This window comes from Molothrus aeneus, chromosome 1, assembly GCF_037042795.1.
Source record: "Molothrus aeneus isolate 106 chromosome 1, BPBGC_Maene_1.0, whole genome shotgun sequence".
In the NCBI taxonomy this organism is placed as follows: domain Eukaryota; kingdom Metazoa; phylum Chordata; class Aves; order Passeriformes; family Icteridae; genus Molothrus; species Molothrus aeneus.
In genome coordinates this window covers 62,129,105-62,156,043 of record NC_089646.1, presented here as the reverse complement: position 1 = coordinate 62,156,043, position 26,939 = coordinate 62,129,105, and the positions used below count along the sequence as shown (strand labels likewise).

At 44.9% G+C, this 26,939-nt stretch overlaps 1 protein-coding gene across 1 annotated transcript in view; it reads left to right on the top strand.

Annotated features, from left to right (window-relative positions):
* Nucleotides 1-467: 467 nt before the first annotated feature.
* Nucleotides 468-26,939, top strand: part of E2F3 (E2F transcription factor 3) — a 41,741-nt gene continuing 15,269 nt past the window's right edge. The window contains exon 1 of the mRNA XM_066545086.1: nucleotides 468-794. Within this exon, the coding sequence (XP_066401183.1) occupies nucleotides 468-794 (327 nt within the window). The remainder of the gene's footprint in view (nucleotides 795-26,939) is intronic.

Genomic DNA, 26,939 nt, shown 5'->3' with positions numbered 1-26,939 from the left:
TGGGAAGGCGGAGGGGCGGGGAGGCGGCCCCCCCGTTGGACGGCGCGGAGGTCGGCGGGGGCCAATGAGGCGGTGAGGCGGGCGGGGCGCGCCCCGGGGGCGGGGACATGCAAATTTGGTTTGAAAAGAGGGCGGGAAATCCGAGTTTCGCGGGAGGCCCTTGGCGCGTAACCCGTCTCCTTTCCCTTCATTCATTGTCAGCAGCCGCCGCTTCCTGGAGCCATTTTCCAGCCGGCCCCACACAGCGGGAGCGGCCCCGCTCCATCCGCCGCATCTGCCCGCCCTGCCGCCTCCGTCCCCCCCCGGCGCCCCTCATCCTGCAGCCGGGGCCCCCCCGGCACCCGCAGCCCCCAGTATTTTGCGCGGGGCCTCGGCATCGAGGAGGAAAGGAGCTGGGAAAGCCGGGGGGGGAGGAGGGACGGGGGGGAGGAGGAGACGCGGCTGCGGGGACAGACCCAGAGGGAAGGATGAGAAGGGGACTCCAGCCTTCGGCCCCGGCAGCAGCGCCGCCGCCCGCGCCGTCCACGGACTCCAGAGCAGCCCCCGCCGGCTTCCCGGCCCGCTTTGCCGCCGGCACCTTCATCCAGATCCGCAGCACCGGCGCCGTGGCGGGGGCGCCCTGTGTTGTCTCCTCCTCCTCCGCCGCCGCCGCTTCCCAGGCTCCCGGTGCTTTTGCCCCGGCGGCGGATGGGGGCCAGCCCGCTGGCAGCTCGCTGTACTGCACCCCCCACGGACCCGCCGGCAGGACGGCGCTGCTGCAGCCCGCTCTCGCCGCAGGCGGAGGCCGCCCCCCGGTAATTTTGTGTTTTCCCCCCGTCCCCGAGGGGAGGGTGAAGGGGACGGGGGGGGATCCCGCCGCCGGCCGGACCCGGGGGCCGGGCGGGGTGCGGGGGGAGGGCAGGAAAGGCGGAGGCAGCGCTTTGTTGCAATAAACTTTCCTGCCTCCTTCCCAACCCCCGCTGCCGGGTCTTATTGAAAAGGAGAGGGGGAAAAAAAAAAAGGGGGGGGGGCAAATAATAATCTCCCGCCACGTCCCACCGCACGGGTGCAAAGAGCGAGCAGCCGGCGGCGGGGAAGGGCCCCGGGGCGGGGGGCCGGGCCGGGCCGTGCCCCGCCGGTGTCTCCGCTTCACCCCCGGAGCCGCCGGTGACGTCTGGCACACGTGCGCGGAGGCCGCGGCTGTGACTGGGAGCCGGGGCGGGCGGGGAGGGGGACGCCGCTTCCTCCTCCTCCTCCTCCTCCTCCCTCTGGCCTGGGACAGCCCGACCGCCGGCCGGCTGCCCCCGGCCCCCGCCGCTCTCCGAAATGCCCCTGCAGCAGGTCAGTGACTCGTGGGGCGGCGGCGAGCACCAAGCCTCCTCTCCCCCCGCTTTACAATTTATACCCCCTCCTTAAAATTTACGCCCCCCCCCCCTTCAAAAAAAAAAAAAAAAAACGCCTCCCCCACTCGTGGGGTTTTCTTTGTCCTCGCCGATTTCGGGTGCGCGCTTGGCCCTCGTGGGCTCCGCCGAGTTGGGGAGCGGGGGAGGGCGCGGGGCATCCCCGCCGCCGGGGGTCGTGGGCGTCGGGAGGGGCTCACCTGCCCCCCCGGGCTCCGTGACCCCCGCCCACCCCGCGGCGTGGATTGCTCCACTCCTTCCCACCTCCCGCCCCGCTGCGCCCCTGCCAGGGCAAAAGGGGATTTAGCACCCCTTCCCCCCGCCCCCTTTTCCCTGCATCTGGTCGGTGATGGTCCAGGTATGGGATGGTGCTGTAATTCTGAAATACTTCTGGAAGAGCTTTGGGGGCAGCTGGGAGGCCCGTGAGGATGGCATGAGCTGCTTCGTGTGTGGGTTTCTGCAGGTGTTGGTTGCTGATCTAGTGGTGGAAGTTTCAAGGCTTGTCAAATCCCATCCAAAGCTTTTTTAAAAATTATTATTATAATTTTTTTACATTTAAAAATAAGCATCTTTGCTGTAAAAGAGAATAGATTTTTTATGCTCTTGGTCTTCAGCATGTCCTAATAGCACTCAGTGTCAAGCAGGCTACTTCAGGCCACTTTGTAAATATTTGTCTGTCCTATGTGAAGGTTGATTCCTAGAAGGTGGTGGTAAGTGAATATAAAGAGGAGCATATGTTACATGATGATTCTGGGAAAAAAATTAGACAGGCTTTTTTAGCTTTGTGGGAGGAATGTTGATGTCATAGGAACTCCTAAAATTTCTCATTAATGGGTCCTATAAGACCTTCATGTATGATTTGAGTGCTTTTTTTTTTTTTGTGTGTGTGTGTGCTGCTCACCTCTGGCAGGAACTCCTGGCCTTACAAACCTGGGAAGGCTTGTTTCCACCTTAAAGGTTTGGAATTGGGGAAAGTGATTTTGGCCTCTGCCTGCAAAGAAGTCCCCACACAAGTGACGAGTTTGTTATACACCCTCAGCCCCCATATTAACTTTGGGAAGAGATGTGGGATGGAGGAGGAAGAGAGTGGTCAGGCCAGCAGTGTCTGCAGCTGCTGGCTGGCACCCTCCCAGGGCGATAAGCCATGCATGGCACACACCAGGAAAGGGGCTGTGCATCCTGCTCTGCCCTGTGAGCCATGCTCATGCAAGTGCCCTTCTTGGAGCTGTGCTGGTTTGCCACACACCCATCTTTTGGGAAGTCAGGCTGAAGCGCCCTACTGCTCTGCCTGGACCCCAAACTTCTTGGCAGAGACACTATCCTGCCCTTTCTGGTCTGTGGCTTCCAAGTAGCTTTCCTTGAAAGTCATGGAGGATTTTCTGGGATTGGGAGGTGAGGATGTTCTGCCCTTTGTTCCTAGCAGAGTATTTTTGACAAACCTAGCATTAGCTGGACTGGTGAAAGGAATGAGAAAACACTGGGTAGCTGAGGCAGTGAGCTTAAGCAAGTAGCACCAATATAAATTTAGCTCTTGATTATTGAGTTGCAAGTGGTGGATGGAGTCTGAGACCCCCAGCTGAAAACAGGCCCTGCTATGCAAAAGACTGTAGAGGTAAGTCTAAAATTTAGCCAGCACACCTGCACTGGTTAGGATTATGAAAATATTCTTGCCTTGCAGATGTAACTGCACTGGCAACCCACCCATCACTTCCAAATATAAACTATGGTAACACTGAAAAAGAGTGAGTACAGCAGTATAGTTTAGGCTGTGCAGGGAGGTGTTCAACTACACAAGCAAATGGAAAAGGTTCTTTGGCCCAAATAAGCTGCTTCCCCTTGGGAATTTGGTAGTTCTTTTATCTGTGCTTGTGTATGTGTAACACTACTGGAAAAGCCTTGAGAAGTGGCCTAGTCCATAACAACAGGCCTCTCCAACCCCACACTGAGGAGAATTTGCACACTTTTCCATGTCCCCAGCAAGTGTCTCCATAGGGTCCAAAGCCAGTTCTTGCTCTGTGGCAGCTCCTGTGCCTGAGGGTTGCTAAACTGGGTCCTCATGCCCTGGAGAGCCCTGGCTCTGGGAGGCTGTAACCTAGCCTGTCTGCCCTTTCAACCTGAGGGGCTTTTGCAGGATTCCTGGGGAGTTAATGGAAAGTGTTACCAGGTGGATCTGAACCCCTGCTATGGCTTAAACACCAGCAGTAATGAATAATTTAACCCTTGCAAAACAGCCATCAGCTTGCTCCCCTTGGGAGAGCCCGAGCCTCTGGAGACAGGGTCAGTGCTGTGGCAAGGGGCCAGTGGTCCTGCATCCTCCCATGCTCTCCTGCACCCTGCTGGGGGCTGGTGCCTTTTCCCTTCTGGAATCTCAGGCTTCCCAGGATGGAAAATTAACCCTGACCTAAATAAATAGAGGTTTTCTGCTGGGCAAGCAGGTTGAACCAGCTAATGGCAGGTCTGGGAAGTGCCAGGGACCATCAAGAGAAAGTAGTGGCCAGGGATATGGCATAGGAGTTGTGACACCACGCTCTTTTAGTGTCAGTGAGTTTGTGAATTGACTTGGATCCTCATGAGAATGCAGGAGAAAATGGATAAGGTACCCCAAAAGCATTTTCACTGGGGTTGCCTTCTCACTTGATGTGAGAAAGTCACTACCATTTGCACTACCCTGGACTGAGAAATGGGCTTGCTATAAAAGCAAGCTGCTCAAAATGTTTCTAATTCAAATAGTAGAGAATTTCTTACTGTCTTTGGGTTATAAAGATAAGCCTTTAAAAAGAGGGCCATTTTCTTAGCCATGAGAAAATGCTTAAATGGAGACACCACCCACATGTTAAGTCCTTTTTAAAAGGGGCTAAATCCTCTTAACAACAATATCTTTAGAGAACTCCTGTGGCCTTTAGATGACATGAGCTGTGGAGAGGCTAGTTCGGCATACTTCAGAAGGGGGCAGGAGGATTTACATTTCCAAGCTGAATACTTAGTACCTCTCTCATTTTTCTGGTAGTTTAGAAAGTACCTCTTCCTTCCTCCCTCCTTCTCAGCAAGATGCAGCTGGAAGGGGAGAAAAATGGGGTAACTCAGTCTTTCTCCTAGGTGTTATGTAAAGGAGCAAGCCAAATAAGACATAAATAGTGAACAAGGAATTAGGGTGTGGAAGAAGAACGTGTAAGTCACGTAAAGAAGCAGGCAGTTAACTTAGTAGCTTTTCTTTATTTTGCAGCAAAGAAAAGGTTTGTATGTGAAGACACAGGTATCTTCATATTCAGATCTTTTTTCTTTGCCTGATACGTTGTGTTAGTAGAAATGGATGTTAGTATGAGTCTGGGACTTTTGCTTTTTTATTAGCATTTAAGAGATTTTCTTTGGTTCAAATCCCTCTCCTCCAGCAACACAGTGTTTCTGAGCCCCAGGAGGTACCACATGGTCCTTTGGGTGCAGCTGTCTGAGGCGGGTTCTAAGAAGTACAAATCATGATTACCCTAACTACGCTGACAAACATCTTGTGAAAAGTGGGCATCCAACTAAAACCCCACAGGAAGAGGCTGTAGCTTGCTGATGGCTTTGCTATCCTCATGCAGAGTCCAGCTGTGCTGGTGTGGCTCCATCTGCACCAGAGCTCCTGAGTATGGTAGCCCCATGATGATGATAAGGGCTTTTGGCAGGGTTCCATGAGCAGCTGAGCTGCTCAAAGGCTTTACTGTTGCTGGAAGGAGTAGGCTGGCTTGTCCCTCACTGTCTTCTCTTTGTCATCTCCTTTGCTCTGCCTATAGCCAGACAGGGTTCTTCCCCTCCTACTGTGCCTGGGGAGCATCTGGCTGTGCTGACAGGTTGGTTTTTATTCTGTTTGAGCAAGGTAGAAGAGCTGGGTCTGAGCACTAGGTCTGGTAGGCATCTTGGGCCCAAGATGGAGTGAGTGAGGAGGAAGGAGACAGGAACTTGCCCATGGTGGTGCAGAGGTGTTAAATTGTCCCAGCAAGCCTCCATTTTATCATGTTGGTCTTATTGTTCTTTCTGTGAGTGTATTTTTCTTGCACCACCAGTCTGCTTACCAGAATCTGGGTAGGGGTCACTTTGTCCTGTTTATTCTTCTGTAGAGGATGCTCCACCTGGTTGAGCAAATACAGGCATTTTGTTTTCCCTCATTTTATTCCAGGTGTGTTGGTGCTCTTCTGTTCATTTTTACTGTGTGCTTATCTGTGAATATGTGCAAGCATTTACAAGGAGAATAATCTTTGAATTCAGGAACAGCTGTATATTTTGCAAGATGAAGGGTTTCCCCACTACTTCTCTGACTATGACTGTGGCAAGTGTTTCAGGAAAGAACACAGGGAAGGAGGCTTGCACAGGAAAGCCCTTCATGCTTCAAAGAGAGCACTTTCTTGGTCAGGGGTTACAGTGGGTTTTATAGCTTTCAGTGGCTGGTGGTTTTTGTGATCCCTGTTTGAATCTAGCTGTATTTCTAACCTTAGGTAGCAACAAGTTCTAGCCATGATTTAGCTATTTTGTATGAAAGGAACAAACTATTTTCTTTGTTTCTTGCCTTGCTTCTTAGTTTTTTGGTTTTTTTTTTTTCAGTTTGAACTTGATGTCTATAGCGTTCTTGGGTGATCCTAGATATTGTGGTAGGGAAAAATGATTTTCTGATATATGTTTCTCTGCACAGTTTATGATAAATTATCTTATGTCCTCAGATGTCTTCTCCATTCTGAAGAGTGTCAGACAATTCATTTCTCCTGAAATGAAAGCCATTAATGTGAAGCTAAAGCTGTCCTTTTGTAAAGGAACCACATGGGTGTGAAAACAAGTGTGTCTTCTGTAACTGTGAGTTCTTACTTGTGAAACTTATGTGGACTGGCAGCTTTGAAAGATGTTTGGAACACATGTTAAACTCACTTTGCAGGGTCCCTTTCAGACCCAGCTAGTTTCCTGATGTCTTAACCTGGCCCTGGGGAGGGGATGAGTAGGCATGGCTGCTGTGGGAATAGCTCATTATGAGATGCAAAAGGAAAGTGAAGTAGCACCATTCCTCTTTGGAGTCCAGTCCTGTGCAGGCCAGTAGGCCTGGTGTGGTTGTGGGAGGGAAATTCAGCCCATCCCTCCTGTTCAGAGCACCAAGTATGAGATTGGTGGAATGAAGACAGGAGCTTTTCTTGGTAGCTTCAAGTATGGCATCTTTCAGGCTTCGCTTCTGAAGGTGTCTGCCTGGTTGGTGGCCGTGGCCCTGGTGGCAGGGCTGGTCCTGCGGTTGGTGTGCAGGGGTGGGAAGGTGGCTTAGGCTTCAGTCTTGGTTTGTGGGGGAACTGCCTGCTAAGGATGAGTTGGAGACTGACTTCAGTTCCAGTGGGCTTCTCGGTGGTAACAAAGATCCAGCCCAGCCCAGTGTGGGGCTTTAGCAGATGGAAAGCTCTTAGAGTAACTAAATCTCCAGGTTTTAGAGTCTCTGCAAATAATCCCATTTACAGCTGGCAGCCCTGAGTGTGTATATATGGAGGTAACTCTCATCCTTACAAATGACTAAGTTGGACTTCAGGCTTTTGTTTTGGCTGACAGAGTTAATCACTTCCTGCATTAGTTTTCAAGACTAGGGTTGTGCACAAAACAGTAATTCTGGGGAGAAGAAACCCCCATCATGTTCCCTGGTGGAAGTGGTGTGCAGTGGGAGAGAGGCTGCCCGTGCCTCTGGGATGGGGCTGCTGCAGTGCTGGAGGTGCTGCTGGTGAGGTATTTGGATTCTGTTTCAATTTCAGTTCTGTTTGAAGACGGGCTTGGCAAAATTGCCCAATATATCACATCTTTAAAAAGGAACTATTTAACTTCTGTTTTCCTCAAGTAAGTTGGTCCAAAACCACACTTGGAAGTGCTATGCCTGGCATGGGTGTCTCTTGAAGTGCTATGCTGTCTGCTTGGATGCTGCTGCTATTTGCTGGATCTAGTGGCATTCATGGAGTTCTTAATGCCTTGTGAGCTCAACATAGCCTGTGGTAAATATTTGCATCTGCAAACCCTGTAAAGAGAGAAGGCAGGAGCTTGACTAGGTGTTGATTAAGCCAGAGCTTAATGAAAATGGCCTCTGTTGTGTGGTTAGAGTACTACTTCATGGGTTTTAGCATCCCTTTTATACATACATGAATGCATAGCAAATGTGCTGTTTGCAAACTGAGCTTGTCTAAGGTTAATGGTGTGTGTCACGAGTCTCCTGTCCCACTTTATGAACGTGGGCAGTTGTTGACCTGACCTGTGACAGTGTGAAAACTAACATGTTAACTCTGGCACTGCTGCACATGCATGCCCTGCAGCTCTCAGGTGTTTTGTGTCCAAGCTCCTTGGCCTAGGACTAAGCTAGGAAGGCAAAATGGAGCATTAAAGATCACCTTCTCAGAATCAGCTGGCATCTCTTCTGTGAGTGTGCTGAGTTATGTGGGCAAATACGGCTTTTCTTTATTCCTGGCTCTAAAAGTAAAACCAGTATTCCATTTCATTGCTTTCTTTGAGTAGGAGACTTAATTTGATCACCTCCAGCTACTTTCAAGATTCTTCCAACTTGTGTGTGGCTGCATTTAGGCCTAGAAGTGTCCACTCCGTAAGGCTGGTGTCATATTCAGGTGCCTCACTTCAAAGGTCTAGAACCTGATTTTTCAGAAGATGTGGGGTGTTTCCTGTGATGCACGCTTGCAGTATTTCAGATGTTGAGTCCTTGGTGTCTGGAGTTTTATATGGACAAATCACTGTTAAAGCAGAGGCTGCTATTATTTTGGCCTTCATTTATTTATTTTTACAATGAAATCTTACGATCCTGTCACATAGACCTTGCGAGCCACTAGATGTTTTGCAAACATCTGTGAAAACTTTTAGAAAACATGTAAAGAACTATTTTTGGTAAAAATAAGTTGTATTGGGCATCTGGACAGCAAGAGATGTTTGCTTAGCCTTCCTTGCTTCAGCTCCAGCATTCCTGCCCTGAGTTGTGGTATGTCTGCTGGTTATGTATGCATAGATTCTAAAAGTAATTTTCATTAATGAACTTCTTGAAAGACATTCTCGTCTTAACCATGCTGTTCTGGTTTGGGGTTTTTTGCTTGTTGTACAGCTGCTGGTTCAAAGGTTGTTGCATATTGCATAACTAAGTGCTAGAAGAGGGGGGTGGGTGAAGGAACTCATTGGCAAACTTCCTTCCTTGTTAATTAAGGTGACATTAAAGGTCTCTGGTTTAGGACTCAGTGGTGCACACCATGCACTGCAAGAGTCTAATTCTTATATGTCATGTCAGGCTCATTGGTCCACTCTTCTAGTTCTCGTTGAATATAACTTTGTCTTAATTTTGGTTCTACCCGTTAGTTATAAAATCATACTAAAATTAGAGTGCAGTAACAGATACTTTTTTTTTTTGCAAGCCACTGAATATGCACTGTAGGATTTTTATATTTTTTACACATTTTAAAGTACAGATGTAATTTTGGAGTGAAATACTTCTCCATGGGGTGAGTGTACTACGCTGTCTAAAAACTTAGCTTTCAAGTTTGCCTTTAAAATGTTTTTCAGAAACAAATTGACGTGTAGACTTGCTTGCTTCCCTCCTTCCTAGACCTTCAATTTAGGAGGTGTCATCTGGCAAATTTTAGGTCTGGGAGTAAAAACCTTATCTCTTGGCTCAGCAATTATATTGGTGCAGTCCACTGAGGTGAACAATAGGCTTCTGACTTTTCAGGTGCTACGCAAGTGTAAGCAGATAACTATGTAAAAAGTACAAAATGGTGCCCAGAGAAGGTTTCATCTTGTACCATAGGTGCAATGGTGGTTTGTGTGTCCCAGGTTGTCTCCCATGGCTTAGGCTGGGTATTAGGAAAATGGTCTTCACCCAGAGGGAGTTTGGGCACTGAAACAGGATCCCCAGGGCACTGGTCACAGCACCAAGCCTGACAGAGTTCAAGAAGCCTTTGGACAATGCTGTCAGGCACATAGCGTGATTATCAGGGCTGTCCTCTGCAGGGCCAGGAGTTGGACTCAGTGATCCTATGGGTCTGTTCCTGCTCAGGTTATTCTGTGATTATTAATGGGTAATGGTTTTAAACTAAAAGAGTGTGGATTTAGGCTAGATATAAGATGGTTTTTACAGCAGGGCTAATGAAACATTGGAACACATTGCTCAGACAGGTGATAGGTACCCATTCCTGGAAACATTCAAGGCTGGGTTAGATGGGGCTCTGAGCAACCTGATCCAGTTAGATGTCAGTGCTCATTGCAGGGGGGTTGAACTAGATGACCTTTAAAGATCTCTTTCAACCCAAGCTATTCCATGATTCTATAGGAAAATGCATGCTCTAAAGAGCAGATCTGAAGGGTTTGCTGCATTCTCTGAGTGCTTCTGTAATGGAAACTGGGCTTTCTTTCACCTTCTGCTTGGGTGTTTTTTAACATCTGCTGTCTCTAAAGTCATTTTTCTACCAGGGACGCTAGAAATGGAATTATATGGAATTATAATGTCTTGAGTGATGCTAGTAACCTAATAGTGCCTTCAGTACTTGTTTTCTTGTGCTGTTAATTCTGGAATTAAATGGCAATTACCATGTATATATGCTGGTGCTATTTTGCCTTGCCAGCACTGTGTTTTTAGACAGCGTTGGTCCCACACATTGGCAGTCAGTTTTTTGTCCCCATACAGTAAGCTAGTTCACACTTTGCCTAATGTCTTCGCATAGTGGGACTTGATGTTGGTTACAGCTCTCACAGAAGGCTTTTGTGTGGTGATATCTGAAAGCTGTCTTGTTGGAGCTTTTATCAAGGCTTTTGCAATGAGGCCATTATCTCCGCTTGTGGAAAACATAGATATTCGCAGAAATTTTTATAGCAATGCTTGGTAAGTGTCATGCTGGGACAGAGTGACAATACTGGAGCAGGACAGAAATAATACCCGAGGTGGCAGCCATGCCGTGGCAGGGCGTTATCTGTCCTTGCAGACTTGGGGACAGGGTGGGAAAGGAACCCCACACGGGGCAGACGGAGGGTGGTGATCAGGGCTATCGCAGGCACAAATAATCCTGGCTGTCCGCTCAGCAGAATAAAGTTTCACTTTTCATGGTAAGAATTTTATTGAGTGGCTCTAAGTAACCCAGCTCTGAATTGCTGTATAATGCTTCTGCACCTCTTCTGCGCTGTGTTTTTTTGGGTGGGCTGGTTTTTTTTGGTTTTTTTTTTGCTTTCAGCTGCATGGTATCTGTGACCAAAAAGTGTCTCTGGGGAGTTATGTAAAGCTGCAAGTCGGGTGAGAGGAAGCTGAAACTTCACAACCCGGCTGTAGAACCCTTAAGCACAAAATTCTTTCAGCCAGTAAAAAAGACAGCTTACTACTTGAGGTGGGTACAGGAAGGACTTTCAAAATTATAATAGCATTTTCACTGGCTTCTTTGTCTCAACCGTGGGTATTTCACTGGGTTTATTCTTTCTTTCCCTCAGGAATTATGGGTTAGAAAAAGCTTTTTTTTTTTTTTTTTTTTGTAAAATACAGTGTCCTGAAAGCATAAGCAAGTTGCTCATTTTCTTTCTCTGATTCTTAATCATAAGAGCTGCCTTGATGATTTTTCCCACCTCAAATTAGCAGTTTATTTATAACATGCTAATGTTCTGCATGCCCGTTGGTATTGCTGTTCTGTCGTGCTGAGCTGAGAATTGTTCTCTCAAAAACTGACACTGCAAAGATGACATAAAAGAACATGAGAAATTGCCTATGATAGAGAAACATTCAGGTGGCTTTTGGTATGACTTTGATTCACGCTTTCTATAAAATCATTTACATTTCCTTCCTGATTTCTATTGCTAGTCACATTGGTGTTGCTTGGTTTTATTTTTGCTTACCAAAAATAAAGAAAAATGCAGACCGTTGGCTTTTGGCATCCTCGTTACTCTTTCATTCCTCCTGGCAAAACTTCTCTGTGATCGTCTTCCACGCAGTGTCACCAGCTGCCTTCTTGGATTGCAGGCAGGGGAATGAGGAACTTTAGGAGGTGTTTCCCCCTTCTTGCAGGGTGCCTGTGGAAAGCCTCTTCCAGATCTAGGTGTTAGCAGCATCCTTCCCATTGGTCCTCCACTTGGCTGCTCTGCAGAAAGACAGGGGAGCATTCAAAGCCCACACGATGCAATGTGGGGTGTCTTGTGCATGGAAAAGCAAAGGGCAAAATAAAAACATATCCTATGAGTTTCTGTACTTGGAGCCATGTGTTTTGTAGGTGTTTACAAGAGAGATGGCAAAGAAAGATGCAAGATCATTTGGCAGCCTCCAGCGTTGTTATGACCTGTTCATCTGTAAAGGTGCTCTTCGTGTTGCTGCTGGTCTTGGTGCACTGAAGTCCTTCACTATTCTTGTCTTGGTGGCATTGTGTTTGCTGAATATGTGGGAAATGAACGCAACAGTAGTGAACAGGTTGTGTGCAGTTGGCTAGATATTACACTTAGGTACAGCCTTCTGTGGGCAGAATTAAGTTAGTGGTTACAAAGGAATTTCTTTGGTGGTGTTTGTATTTTAGGGGGACAGAAGCCCCTTTTGCTGTGAAATGGAATGTGTAGGGAATTCCAGAGACTGGCATATTTAATTTAGAGGAGGAAAAAAAAGGAGAAAAGGAGGCAAATCCCCCTTATTCAGAGCCATATGTTCAAGATACTATGCTTAGTGTGATTTATTTACTTCAGAATTAGGGAAGAGGGTTGCTAGGAAAAGTAAGATGCATTCACTTCCTTCACCTAAAAGAATCTTATTAGGGTGATTACAATCTGCCTCCTTTCTCCCTCTTTCCTAGTCCTGGAGAATAATCGATGTAGTGGTAAGTCAGAGCAAGCAAAAATGTGATTGTTCTCCTCTGCAATGCAGAGACTAAGATGGACTCCTTTCTCTAAGGCCAAAATCAGGTCTTTCTGTTTTGAAGTGAATCAAGAGTTACCATTGTGTTTTCAGTAAGAAATGATCAGAATTTCAGTCTTTTTCTTTCCCCTTTAAGATTTGTGCAGTTTTGGGGCTTTTTTGACTACCCTTTCACTCTTTTGATGGCCTCAATGCCAGTTTCAAACCACTTCCTTACTTCCTCCAAGGTGAGGAAGCAGCCCCAGTTGTACTGGACAGGGATTATATCTGTACTTCATTTCAAGCAGAGAAATGTGGCTTTCCCAGCTGTTTAAAAAGCTCAGTTGACTCAGCATGTGGAGAGCAGGTCCCAAACTCTGTTCAACCAGCAGCAGAGAAGGGGGGAATTGCCTTCAAGACCTTGCAGGGAGAAATCTTGAGGCAACTGTGAGGTGCTATAGTATATCTTGCTAAAAATACCAGATACTTGAGCTTGCCTTATTGACTTGTTGGATGGCAACACCTTGTTGAAGTGGAAAAAGCCAGCAGATTTGGAACTTTGTGAAAGATCCCAGCAAATGTACTTGCTCACCAGAGCTACCTCAGCTTTCCCACTGAAAGTGCAAGGGTGCCATGCCTAGAAGATTAGAAATTGCCTGCCTGCCTGTAATGGTACTGGAAGATTTGCTTTCCTCCTGAAAAGCTGATGTCAGATTCTTTGTCCGGATATAGCCCAGTTTCTTTGTTAGTGTTGATCAAATCATATGAAAATGTATTGTTCCTTCTGCTGCAGAGTGATGCTGAATGCCTTCTACAAGTACTTCACCTCTCTCTGAGAGATGATGCTTTTTGTCCTCATTGTTGCTCTGCCTCGTCTTTGAGTGCCTCTCCATGACTGCGTGGGCATGAGCCCCAGTGTGGAGCAGGTGCAGTGATCTTCCCAGCCAGAACCCTGAATTAGAAGTATTGTCTCAATGGGAAGGTACATTTTAACTGGCTACATGCATCTCCTGTAGCATGATGAAATTGCATCGGTATTTTCACTAAGCATTTTTATCCAGAATATCAATTTCAACAAAGTGTTTTCTTAAGTTCGCTATTAAGGTCTTTAATCTTAGAAGACAGGCCAGTGAGGTGGTTCAGGTAAAGAAACTTTTAGAATCACAATATGAAATTTTTTCACCCTAACAAGGGAAGGTGGCGGTTTGAGCACGTGCCAGTTTGCCTTTCCAGTGCTGTGATACAGCTGAACCACAGTGGAAATCTGGAACCATAACAACACTGCTTATAGGAAGTTTGACTCCCTGCATTTAACCACAAATGTGGTCAATGTTAGGAGAAGCAATAGCAGAGGGGAAGAAAGGTGGTAGTATTTGATTAGCTTTTTTCTCCTTGTTTTCTGTTGTGAGGGAAGAGCGATAATATTACTAACTGATGGTTCCAGTTTCCTTGTTATACTTTGAGGATACTCTTTTAGGGTAGATATGATAAGACTTGCTTTCAGCATTTTAAATAGTCACATGCTGTTAAGCAGTTGTGCTGCTTGGTAAACTTCTGGGTATTTCTGAAGACAGTTAGATGGAGAAGAGGATTAAATACCATGTCAAGATCCTTCAGGTGGTCACTAGCTTCATGCAGGGATTGGAATGCAAAGTGATTCAGTCATGATGGGTTTCTGCAGGAGGTTATTGAGAGATAGAGGTCTTCCCATTGGTCCTCACCATTGTGCCCTAGATCAACATGCTGTATTCATTCAGTTCAGCAGCAACAGAATGATTCTCTGTCTTGGACATTAAAATATCCTGCTGTTTCCTATCTGCACATTCTTGGAAATGAAATGTAATCATCTCATAGGCAAAGTAGCCTTAATTGCCTCATGGGATAGGAAGGGAAAGGATGATTTGGGAACCAGGTCTGTGCTACTAGAAGTTCTTCCCATGACAGAGGGTATTTCCTGGAACCATGCTGGGAGACCCTTTGGGGATGTGGTTTCAGAGTCAACTTGCAGCCACGATCCAAATTGGTGCCATGACACAAATAGGGTCACACTGCCCTCCCTCCCTCCCTGATTTGGTGCCTGCCCTCGTACCTCTCTGTGTTTGTCAGGCCGGGGACTGCTCCAGCTGAAAGCTAACACTGGCTGAGTGATTAGTTTTCAGCACAGGGAGCTCCCTGGCCCAGCTGGCTGTGGGGTTAGGGTGGAGGTGGCCGGCAGAGGCTGCCCCCGGCCGTGCCCTCTCCCCACACACGGGACGCTTGCTTGGAGTGGCAGCAGACCAAGAGCCTCGCTGAGTGTGTGACCTCAGCATCTCCTAGAAGCCAGTGGAGTTGTGCAGAATGAAACCCTAGCAGATGGCTATGCAAAGAAATAGGCAGCTTTTGTGCCACTACTCTCTGCTTGGGTTACTGAGGGTGTGCAGCTGCCCCAGCCTGGCCAGCAGTGCCCAAGGGCTGGAGGGAGCTCGCACGCTTTCCCCATCTCCAGCTTTGAAGGGCTTGAGGGCAGTGTAGTGGGTTTGTGAGCACATGGAGGAGTAATTATGGCTGAAAGCAGCCTCAATTCATGGAAGAAAGCCATATTTGCTTAAACTGGGAATCTGCTCAGTGCTGTTTGCACCATGCCTCATATGCTTGTCTTCCAGTCCCTGACCGAGGCTCCCAGGCTACGTGTAATTTAATTACAGTCTGATGGCTGGCACTGAAGTAGGTGAAGATAAAAATGTAATTTGTGCCTAGAAGTTATGTATGTAGTGAACTTGCAATACTGGAGGCCTTCTCGGCAATCGCTGCTATCAGGGTATACCTCCAGAGGAAAGACTGGCTGTGCTGCTCTGGCAGGTACAGCTCTAAACAGGGATTTAATGTGACTGATTGTTAATAGGTGAAAGTAAAGGAGCTGTGGTCTTGTGTGAAAGATCACAGAATCCTTGGAGATAGCAACTGGGATGGCTTTTACAGTCAACAGCCGCTGCAGCCAAGGGTCTTGTGTAGCTTATGAAGGTGGGAAGGCTCATAGGGCTTCTGGTCAGATGGGTGGTAATGAATACCAGTCACATGCAAAGTTGGCTGAGGAAGGTTGAGTTTCGTGACTGCGCTCATAGCAAAGTCTCCTTTCTGCCTCTCGAATGGCGAGGTGGAGCCAGCCTTTGTGGCAACGAGAGCATCCAGGGTCCTGCTTATTCCATGCTATGGCAGAATTCTGCCTTTGTGACCAGAACATACTGCTGAATTTCAGCTTTGGCTTAAAAGAAGGTGTATCATTGTTACTGTAAGTAAACCTCCACTACAAACTCAGCTAATGTGGAACTAACTGGAGACAGCCTGTAACTCAGGGCTGTGAAATTAGAGTTTCACTTTAATCTGTTGTCTGTTTTCAAGCATAACTATTTTGTTATTGATTACTTGCGAAAAAGGTCTGATGTATTTATCTCTTGATCCTTACACATGCTGCCCACTGCCAGTAGCCTCAGTTTTCCTCTCAGCAGCTGCCAGGATTTCCATCTTTCTCCTGATTTCTTTAGCACCACTATGCATTGAAACGCTTGCAGGATAGCAGTAGGCGAAAGCTGTGTAGCATTCCTGTTTATCTTGGAAGTCAATGTTTTACACAAGGAGCGCTGTAACTCTGCCATATTTACTTTCTTGCATTTAATTCAATAAAATGTATTTACCTGAAGTGGACACGAAATTTCCAGTTTGCGGTGGAAAGCGTAGGACCAGGCTGCAGAACTCATTCCAAGTCAGGACAGAGTGTGTGAGGGCTCCTTGCCAGTGCAAAGCGTGGGAGGACATTCGGGAGTAAGACGACTCTTGCTGCCATCATCAGCAGGCGCCTGTTGAAAGGGTAGGAGTTATGGATGTCAAGGCAAGACAACAGGTTTTTGTGTTTTCTTAAATTTTAGACTTGCAAGATAAACTGATGACTGACAAAGCGGGTTTCGTCCAAGACTGTCTTTGCTTTAGCTTGGATAAGAACTTGCAGTCCCAGATAGTGAGATGTAGTCAAGTTTTCTGGGGTAATCTTAGCTTTACAGTTTGATTATAGTTTGGAATTAGGGTTGGGAAAACAATTAGTGTAGAAAATGAGGGTTTCTATGGGAATCTATCATGCTTAAGGATTTTTAGCAATCTAGCAAGCCTACAGGCTGTGGGAGCTTCCCACAGCTGCCTCAAGTTACCTTTTCTCCTGCTTCTAAGAGAACAAGGCTGTCCTCCTTCCTATCCATATATTGTTGAGAGAGGGCATCGTCCACAGGCTATTTTTATTCTTATTCCTTTCCATAATTATATGTAGCTTTTATAAATCTGTCTGGATGGAAAGCTCTCATGTACTTTTGAAGGGTTTATTTGATCTAAATTTAAGGATGTCTCATGTCCAGTTGTGAAACTTGCTATTTTAGTTCACCCTACCTATAGCTTTTACTAAAACAAGAGGAAAAGGATGAAGAGGAGAGACTGAAAAGTGTGTGTGAGAGGAGGGAAAGATGACTCATAAGTGGGACTGCATTTGAAAATGCAAAGGATCAAGGTGTACTGATCATAAGAGAGAAAGTTATGGCTTCTGTGAAAAAGGCACAATTAAACTGTATGGTCATTTATCTTCTGAACAGATTAAGGTATGTTTGGGAAGGAATCCATGGGCCTGAATTGAGTAGATGGATTTCTTCTCTCTTCAAAGTTATTTAAAGAAAGGAATTTTTAGTGCAGCCTTTAATAGGTGATATTTTAGTGCTAGATTCCACTGGAAGACTTCCCCAGGCTTCTGGAAAATCCCATTTAGCTGTCCATTGCCTACAGGATAGTTCTAATAGCTGCACGGTTATGCAGCAGGATAGGTAGCAGAAAGGGAAAAAGGAGGAAGGCCACAGTACAAGAAGCCAAATGGACTTTCTCAGAACTTTAGGCTACAATCAATGGAAATTAAAGCTCATGAATAGATCCACAAATTTCTGCTTTCAATCCAGGTGTTGTCTCTTTATCCCTCTGCTAACATTCTGCTCTTCCAGCCTTGTGCCAGTGCTTGTAAAACTTTCGGAATACTTGGGATGGTCAATAGTCTTGAAATAAATCTCTCTGTAGGGTTTAAGTAGTGTGCAATTATGAGGATGGAGTTCTTCTGTATACAGCACTGCAAAGAGTGCCTGTGGTGTTTCCAAAAGTGTTTACCAGCAGTATCCCACAGACAGCTCTTCCTAGCTTCAACCTTCTTCTCCTGGCGAAAGCTGGAAGTTAGCAAAGGTACAGCTGTCCAGCATGTCAATGAAGCTGATAGAAAATACATTTAATTTTGTAAAGCATTTTGATTAACAAAAGTAACTCTCAATGTGAAATTGGTTTAAAAAATCGGCTAAGTGGCAGGAAAAGGGTCCTTTCGATTGATTCCAGTGAGTATTTTCCCTAATCCCAATACTATGAGGTGCTTTCATCATTGTCGCAGAAGTAAACAAAAAAACTGTTACTGATAGTAATTGCCAGCAGAATGGGAGATGATAATGGAGCTCTCACAACTTGCTCTGTAGGCACATTCAGACACACTGTGTCTTTAGTACGGCCAGAGGCAAAGTTGTATGCCAGAGCACAGGGAATGCAAGCCATGCCTTATGAAAGGGGGCCTGTATCCTGGAAAGCAGCACTTCTCAGAAGTCTGTCGTAGACAAGCAACTGCACACCAGCTTCCAGCACAAGGCTGAGAGGCAATGGCACTGAGGCTTGCATCCTGGCATGTACAAAAAAATGAACAGGAGTGGGGATACTTTTGCCTCAGTCAACAGTTTTGGTGTAACTGATACCTGAAATGACATAATGTGATTCAGTGCTAGTATTTGTAAGGGAAAGATCTTGAAATCAGAAGATGCTGTTAAACAGGACAGCATCAATTATTTGAGGTCTAAAGAAAATGCCCTTCAGTGCAACTTAAGCAATGTTTTGCTTATGAAATTAATATTAAGGAGTGACTTGACTGATAAGGAGATACAGAATTGGGGGCGGTAGTTGATACAGCTGATGGTTGCACTGCTGTCCAGAGGAACTTTGACAGGCTTGAGGAAAGGGCTGACAGGAACCTCATGAAGTTCAGCAAAAGGAAGGGCAAAGTCCTGCCTCTGCAGAAGAATAATTCCAGGTACCAGCATGGGCTGGGACAAACCTGCTGTAAAGCAGCTCTGCAGAGTGAGAAGATCCTTTCCCTCTGCTCAACCCTGGTGAGACACAGCTGACATGCTGGGTCGGGTTCTGGGCTCCCCATTGTGAGGGGACATGGACATACTGCAGCAGGTCCAGTGAGGGGCTACGAAGGTGGTTAAAGCCTCAGAGCATCTCATATAGAAGAAGAGGCTGAGAGAGATGGGACTGTTGAGCCTGGAGGTGTTTAAACACATGATGGGAGAGAGTGAGGAAAATGGAGCCAGGCTATACTCACTGGTGGCCGGTGACAGGATAAAAGGCAATAGGCAAAAATTGTAATGAAGAAAGTCCATTTAAACAGAAGATGATACAGCAGAGGTGTATCTCCCTTAGGAACAGCTCCCTTAGGCTGTGGAGTTGCATTCACTGGCCACATTAAAAACTCCCTGAGCATCCTGTTCTAGTTGCCTTCTCTTTGAGCAGTGGCAGGTGGACTAGGTGATCTCCAGAGGTGTTTTCCCACCTCAGCCACTCCCTGAGATGATTCCAGTGTTAAAGGACTTCTAAGTTGTTGAACTTGAGCACATGGATGATTTAATATTGAAAGCTTAAACAATGCAAACTCAAAGTGGAAATTAGATTTTTTAAGTGAGGGGAAAATAATGAGTTTATGCCTTCCAGTTTTGACACAGTGACTGTTTTGCTGTAATTTCTCTCATAACTGTAGAGTTATGCTCTGTAATTTCAACTCTGAACAGCCTTGAGGTTAGCAAATCCTTCTACTTGCTTTTTGGTAGGAGCAACTGTGTTTATGGTGCTTCCTGACAGATGCTTGTTCATTTCATTTTCATAACAAAGATTCTAAAATTGCATTCTTATTCTTGGCAACAATAGCACAGCAGCTAGGGTCTGTGATACGTAGGAGGTGATATTAGAAAGTCAGATTCTTTTCTTTCATCAAAGTGTAGATTAGAGAGAAAAATGCAAATTCACTTCATTTTAAAATTTGAGACTTCAGAGTGCTACTGATTTTTCTGGAGAAGTCATCTCAAGGTGTTTAGGAAATACGTTGTAAAGAAGACAAAGTGGAAGGGACAGATTGTGTCTGGTGTGGGTCAGTTTTTGCAGAGGTTAAAGTTCTTGTTTGACTGTATGACTGGAGATTTTCTGCTTCACCAAAGCCAAAAGGGATACTTTTGAAAATATCCAATGTAATCTTTAATGTCTTTTCCCCTAGAAATTCATTACCTGTGACTCCAAGGAAAATCATCTGTTTTGGTTGTCGTCTTGTAAATTAGGCTGTCGCATCAGTCTTAGATTGTCCTGCGCGTGACAGAATTTTCCTAAATGTGAAAAAGAAAATTTAGTCATTCACGCTCATTCACTTCACTTAAGGCCTGCTGCCATCATGTCTTCTTTTTATTCCCTCTCTGTCAATGGGAATAAGTAAAGCTTCCTATTCGAAATCAGTTTGTTGTCCTTTTGCCAGCACACTCAGGTTGTTCTGCTCCATGGTGTTGCTGATGGATTGATAAAAGACTGCCAAGGTTGAATGTGCATCACAGTGAAAGCTCAGTGGATTAGTTGTTCTTTGTGACATTACACAGCATTTAAAGCGTCAGGAACTTGGCTATCTTGTGCCATTTCAGCCATGTAAACTGTTGCCAAACTGACCCGTGCAATAAAAGTAAATGCAGCAGCTGCCTACCTTGATGTGGGGAGGGAGGAAGTCATCAGTTTCTAGAGTTTAGCAACCTATGCTAGGAGAAAACCAAGTTCAGTTTGTAGTCAAAGAAATGTGTTGCAAAGAGAAGCCTTCTGATGGCAGTACCAGCTCCGGATCTAGGGTGGAGGAGGCTGTCAGTCATCACTGGGGTCTTTAGGGCCCAGCTATCTGTGATTATCACCCTTGCTCTCTTACAATCTTTTATCTATTTCTGTGACTTTCTGGTAATCTGGAGCCTCCTTTCCAAGTGCTTTTGGGAATAGCTGCTTTTGGATATGTAAACCATGTTTTCCTGTTTCTTGGGTACTTGTTATTTATTTTTGTTACTCTGAGGTTTGGTGTGTGGAAGAGGTTATTGTGTTAACTTCATCAAGGTTATGTAAGGATTTTTTTTTGTATATAATGCTGGTAATTTAATTTTTGAAATGATACTTAAGTTTAGAATGATAAATTGATCTCTTGAGCAAAGTCAGCATTGTAGTTACTTGTAGGTGCAAGCATAACTTATCAGGGTTAACCTGTTTGAACAATGTTGAGACTCCTTAAAGTGAGCTAACACTCACAGTTTACATAATGTACAGAACTATCCTTTGTTACAGTAAATGCTTAGGATCCCACGTTATTTCTCATTGTCCAATTCTGTAAATGCAAATCATTGCATGTTGCCTGGATCTTCTGAATGTTTTTTGTCAACTTTCACAGTGACCTTTGGAAACTAGATAATATTTTTATCACCCTAAATGGATTCAAAGTCCATTTATTACTTTTGGGGAATCCTGCTGTATGCTTTTATACTTGGGTGAAACTGGGTTAAGAAAGTACTTCAGAATAAAAGGTTTCGCTGCTTAAGATCTGACTTCTCATTACTAATTACATTAATTGAAAAAGTAGATAGATGTAAGAGCCATCGTACCTCAGGCAGTGAATTAAAAATATGGAATCAGGATTGGTGTTGACCTTTAAGGACGGATTCACCTGCTTTGGTGATGTGAACACCCAGCACTAATGCTCACGTGCACCTGAGTTTTCAAAACTTGTTACCTTCTAGTTTGTAGCTCTGTAGTTTCTGAAGTGTTTACATACATATCCTTTGCATCATTAATTTTTGAAAGAATGTACAAGTTTGTTAGTTCCCAGTGAATCACCTCTCAGTGAGTCAAGTGATGCAGTCCCATGGCACTCCTGTAATGTAACTTGGTATGGGTGTTTCGTGTGAAATACAGAAAGGTTTGGGGTGCCAGGGTGGGAGATCGCGAACCGCAGACACGTGTAGACACGAAAACTTGCACTCCAGAAATTTCATTTGTGAAATTCCACAGTTGTCTTCTCTTGTAGGTATCCTGTATCCAAGGAAAACAAAGCTCAAGATGCTGTGGCTTAAGCAGGCAGTTTAGTGAGCGAACTTTGTAAAGCAAGTCCAATCTTGCACCATTACAGAGCACCTACACTGTGATAGCTCTGGTGTGACTTTGTAAGTGCTCCTCTTTCTCCTCACTTTTCACTGTGTATGTATGCAGTCTTATTAATTACATCTTCCTGGAGAGGTTTATCACTGTATTCTGTACGTTTTGTAAGCAAGGAGTAACACTTTTCCTGATTCCTATGTCAATATAGGTGCTTGGAATGCTGCTATTAGTTTTTAGCCTGTTTATCTAATGCTCCATGGCATTTACTGGAATTTCCTACCAGGAAGTTCATCCTATTATATTCTCCAGCTCTCAGTGTCCTTCCTCCCCCAGTCTCAGGGCTTGTTTGTTTAATAGACAATTTGGCAGACAACGGACAGTGTTCAAAAGCTTTTCTAAGTAGCTGTGCAAATTTCCACACATAGAGTGGAAGCCACTCAGTGAAACAAATCCAATTGCAATCTTATTTTGAAGTTAATGACATTTAAAATAAAAAATAATCCTTAGATACAAAAGAAAAAATATCTCTGGGATGTATTTTGAGACTGATTTCCTTTGCAATGGTTTTTCTTTAGGATCAACTGTAAAATGATAGGGAAAGAGTTCTTTCCCTTGGTCCAGTTCAACTTTAGCTTTGCTATTCGGGAGGCTGAAAGTCTTCTGAAGGGCTGAAACATTGCAAGCAGCTCTGAAGCCACACTGAGATGTTGTGCCCTATCATACACCATGTGAATTGAACTATCACTTCCTTATTTGGCTTACTTTGCTCTCAATGGGTAGCATCAAAAGTGGACTCATGTTGGTGGAACTGTTGCATATAAATGCAATACAAAGAAATTACACCAAGAAGTCTCTTACATGGCTGGTCTGCTGTCACATCCTGTCCCCTTTGTGTTTATGTCCCATCATGTTCCCCCCTCCACCCCCCAGCTGCTTGCCAAGAGTTTGCAAGTTCAGCATCAGCCTGTTCTGTGACAATCTTGTTTTCTTCAAGGGATGTGTGTGGTGAGAAATCACTGATGTGAACCACAACTGAAAATCCCCAAGCTCTGCTCTGGAGGCAGCAGCCTTGCTGAGGTGGCATCTTTGGGAATGGGGTAGGCAAATGGGCTGGGAGCTTTGACACCCGTTTGTAGGATGGCATTAGAGCCTGCTAGTGACAGGTCCAGCCTTACCACCAAGGCCCAGGCCATGCTTCCCAGGGAATGGGAGGGAAACGATCCTGCTGCATCCAGACACACCCCCAAAAATCTGTGGCCAGGATTCCACATCCCAGATGCTGGTTAGTCTGGCTGCACTCCTGCATGTGAGTGTTGGGTGTTTGTCATTACATTTTCTGGAAGTTTTGTCTCCATAGCTTCCACCTTAACCAAGCAGGTGCAGCTCAGCCCCTGGCAGCTGTTGGGATCAGGGGCTTGCATGGAGGTGTTTCAGACTGCCCAGAGACACAGGCGCTCCTCACCATGGGCAGTTCAGCAGTTGAGATGAAAACTGGGTGCAGTTTCCTGAAAACAACTTTTCATATTTCAACATGAAGTGGTAACTGGAGCTTTCAACCTTAGTACAGTGCAAAGCCATTGCTTCCAGTAAGAAGTAATTGTTTCGTATTTGGTGGAAAAATTGCAATAAGAAAGATCTCAGATGATTCATTTCCTATGCAGCATAGGTGTAATTCTCTTGGTTTGAGGCCAGAAACGTGGCTTGTGCTTTGGTTTATGTCTTGCACAACCGTTGTAATGTCCTTCCTCTTTTAGTGCAAAGAAAATATGAAGTACTGCAGCAGAGTAGGAAAACAAGATAAGCTGCACGTTTTGACACTGGCTGCTATACTGAGTGCAGGTCTGGTGGGGTGTGGGGCTGATCCCATGGCATTCCAGTAGACCTATGAGCCTAAAATGGAGGGATGTCAAACAGGGCTGGCCACTTACCTTGGTGTCAGAATTATGTTAGCGTTGGTGACTATGAGACAATCAGACCAGAGGGCAGGCCAGGTCACATGAGATATCAGGATGAAAATCAAAGGTAATTAGTACATTAAGATTATAATCCTGCTTCAGTGATGACTTACTGTGCCGGTGTAGGGAGAAACCACCGTTTTTCATTGCTACATTTCAGTACTTTTTTGATTTGGTTTGGGCCATTGTGTTTCATTTAAAAGCAGTTGAAAATGTTCAGTTCAGCCAGGCTGGGGATGAGAGTGTGAAGCGCCTCATTGGCGTGGCACTGATGCGCAGAGCTGCTAAGGCGGGAGCGCTGAGCGTGCCTGGAAGCTGATGTATTCCTTTCTGTAGGTGTTAAAAAAGGCTTTGTGGGATGTTCTGCAGCAACAACTGGGAGGCACTCATGGCACTTGCATTGCTTCTTCCTGCACATTCATCCTGAGAAGGGAGAGCTGCCGCTCAGTTCCTCTGGCTTGGGTCCCACTTTCAAACAAGAATTTGCCGCTGAAAGTTGGCCACCCACATTTTAACTTTTTGGAGCTAAATAAAAGTTGTGTGGTTTCATCTCTAAGTGCTTACAGTTCATGGCTTCCTTGGCTCTTGGATACTCGGTGGCAATCATGAAAATGGGAAATTTATAGAAATAGGATGGTTTAATTAGGCCTTGAAAGAAACTTCATCAGAGTAACATCAGACTTCAGCCCTCAGTGTCAAATACCTAATGGAGGGCTGCGTGTGATCAGAGTGTCATTTTATTTGGTGATTGTGATGTGCTTCTTATTGAATTATAAACCAAATTAAGACATATAAAAGGGATTTTCTTTTAATATTCATCTACATTAAAAATAAAAAATTGACTGTAGCTTAATTAATAATTTTCAATATAAGATCTAGAGAAGAATTTCCCTCAGTCAAAACTATAATAAGCTGGAAAAGGTGATAGCTCAGGTAACAGAAATTGCTATAATAGAAAGTAATTTTTGGTCCTTTTTTATATACAATTGCTGTTTTATAAGAAGACAATTTCAGACTTTTTTTGTTGGATTAGATTTCTGTAAACTGTTTTCATTTGCTTTAAAAAGATTGTTTAAATTTTACTTTAAATACAAGCTGCTTATTCTGATGAATAAGGAGCTATTATTTCAGGTTCCTGAAATTATTTATTTCTGCTTTGTGTTGATTTTACAATATATTCAGTTTTCAAGGCACTATTTCTATATATATCTTTTTGTGTTCTTTTACTTCAGTCTTAAGAATGGCTATGAGTAAAGCAGAATTTTGAGGTCATGTTTTCATTAAAAGTGCCATTCCTGGTCTTGTTCCTCTTGTTCCTCTGTATGGAACTGCCTGCTTTCCATAGGGAAATAATACTTTGGGAAGACTTGAGAGGACTTACAGAACTTTCCTTTTAAAGACATGCTTTGTTGTCTTTTATGTGCAAATAGTTTAATTCCCAGTTATTTCTTTATTTTCTTATTCTTTCCTGAAACCTCTTAAATGTTTTACCCTGTCAGAGTTAACTACTGAAACTGGGGGTAGTATGGTACAAATTACTGGTATCTGTGTGTAGACCACTGGGGTAAATATTTCTTCATGGAAGATGGAAATCCCTCTCCCTTCCAGGAGTTTGAGCTGCAAGTTTAGTCTGCTGAGAAGTGAGGCAGGGGGTATGAAATGAGTTATCAGTAAGAGTTTGAAGCCAGGAACTCTGGAGCTCCTCTTGCATCTTTTTGCTGACCTTGGGTGTTTCTTTGCTTGTGAGCTGACCAGCAGAGCTGAGCCCCTTCCTTACTGAGAGCTCCTCTGCTTTCCTCTCTGCGCCTCTCCCTATTTTCCAGTCTTCCGAACATTTGCCGTGCCCTCAGCTGGGTGCAGCCCTCTGGCAGACACTCACAGCTCTCCACATACCTGGCTTTGTTCATTTGAGTGTGTTCTGAATGCTCAGCCTGTATCCCTTCCTTCAGTGGAGACGTTTCCTTAGCGTATGAATATTTTTCTGCATTCACCCCAAGGTGTCTTTTCTCCTTTGCTCCCTCTCATGTATTCCTTCCTCATCAAGCTCCCGTTTAATTTACCCTTTCATGCAATATATTTGATTTCTTCTCTGCAGCTCCTGACCTCTGGAACAGCTTACTAGAGTTCATGCCTGCAGAACCTCAGCTTTTAAATTGTATTTTTAAGTGACTGCTTAATTTAGAAAATGTAGAAGAAAGCCTGTGCAAAGTGTGTGGGGATTGGTAGAGAACCATGCTATGGCTTCCTTGCTGCAGTCAAAACTTATCTGTGCTCACTGGAAAGGCTTGCATCCCCTCCCCAGTAATATCAGCCTTGTGGTAAAATACAGAAAAGCTGCCATTTTATCTGCCCCTAGCAATTGTAATATCTTCTAGAGACTGCACCAGGCTTAGTCATCGTCCCTTGCTTAACTTGCCCATCTTACTCCTAGCTCTGAGACACCCACAGCTGAGGCCTAAGACACATTTCTCTGCCTTGCTGCTTAATTCACTGTCAGCTATCACTTAATACAAACAATTTATTCCTTACCACGCTTGGTTGTTTCCAGTCTTCCTGTTTTTCCACCCCAATCAACCATAAAGTAGAGTTTCTTTTCAGCTCCTCATCCCATTGTTTTTTTGGAATAAGTTTTTATCTTCCATCACCATCTCAGCAGGCTTTGTCCCAGGTTACTTTTGTTCTCATTCTGAGATCAACTTTTGTCCTTTTGTATTTAAATCAGACTGCTGCTCCTCAAACACACCTTGAATGCCTGCTAGGGGAGCAGGGGATGTTGGTAGGTCTCAGGACCTCCAAGGAGGTGGGATGTGCAGAGCCTGGGAGGTCCAAGAGCTGTGATAGGAGTTTGAAGTGGAATTTGGTGCCTCACACTTGTAATGAAAATGTACTGACTGTACTTTTCCAAATGACCTTGAATTTAGGGTTTTGGGGTAGTAGAATATGCCCAACTCAGATCATTCCAGCAAGCTTTATATGCTTGCTGAAGTCTAATGGGTGCAGCAATATTTCAGACAAAAGATTTTCAGAAGGTAGCACAGGTAATGTAATTTAAAATATAATTTTTCCTAGGTCTGTCTCTTGCAAGCAGTGCAATTAACTTATATCCAGTAAACAAGCTGAAGCACACATCTAGCAGGGCAAATTCTAGTGCACATACTTTGGCAAAGTTATTCTCCATGATTTTATCACTGGAAAGAATTAAGAAGTGTTTTACTACTTCTTCCCTCAAACTTACGAATATAATTCTCAGAGAAACTAAGGCTTTGGTTGGATATGATGCAGTCCTCAAAAACTGATGTCTGCCCCACCTGGGCACTGTGCTCTGCTATCTTGACAAAACCCTGTGCTGGCTCTTACCTGATGCTTAGCCTTTACTTGTCTGGTACAAGGTAACACTCTGAAATTTTTTCTTTATATCTAATTGCTGCCAGTTTCTTTCCCCAAGAATGAAGTTGATTGCTGTGTGACATGACTGTGAAGCTGCTCAAATGTCAGGCTGATGCTCCAAGGGGCTTGGGT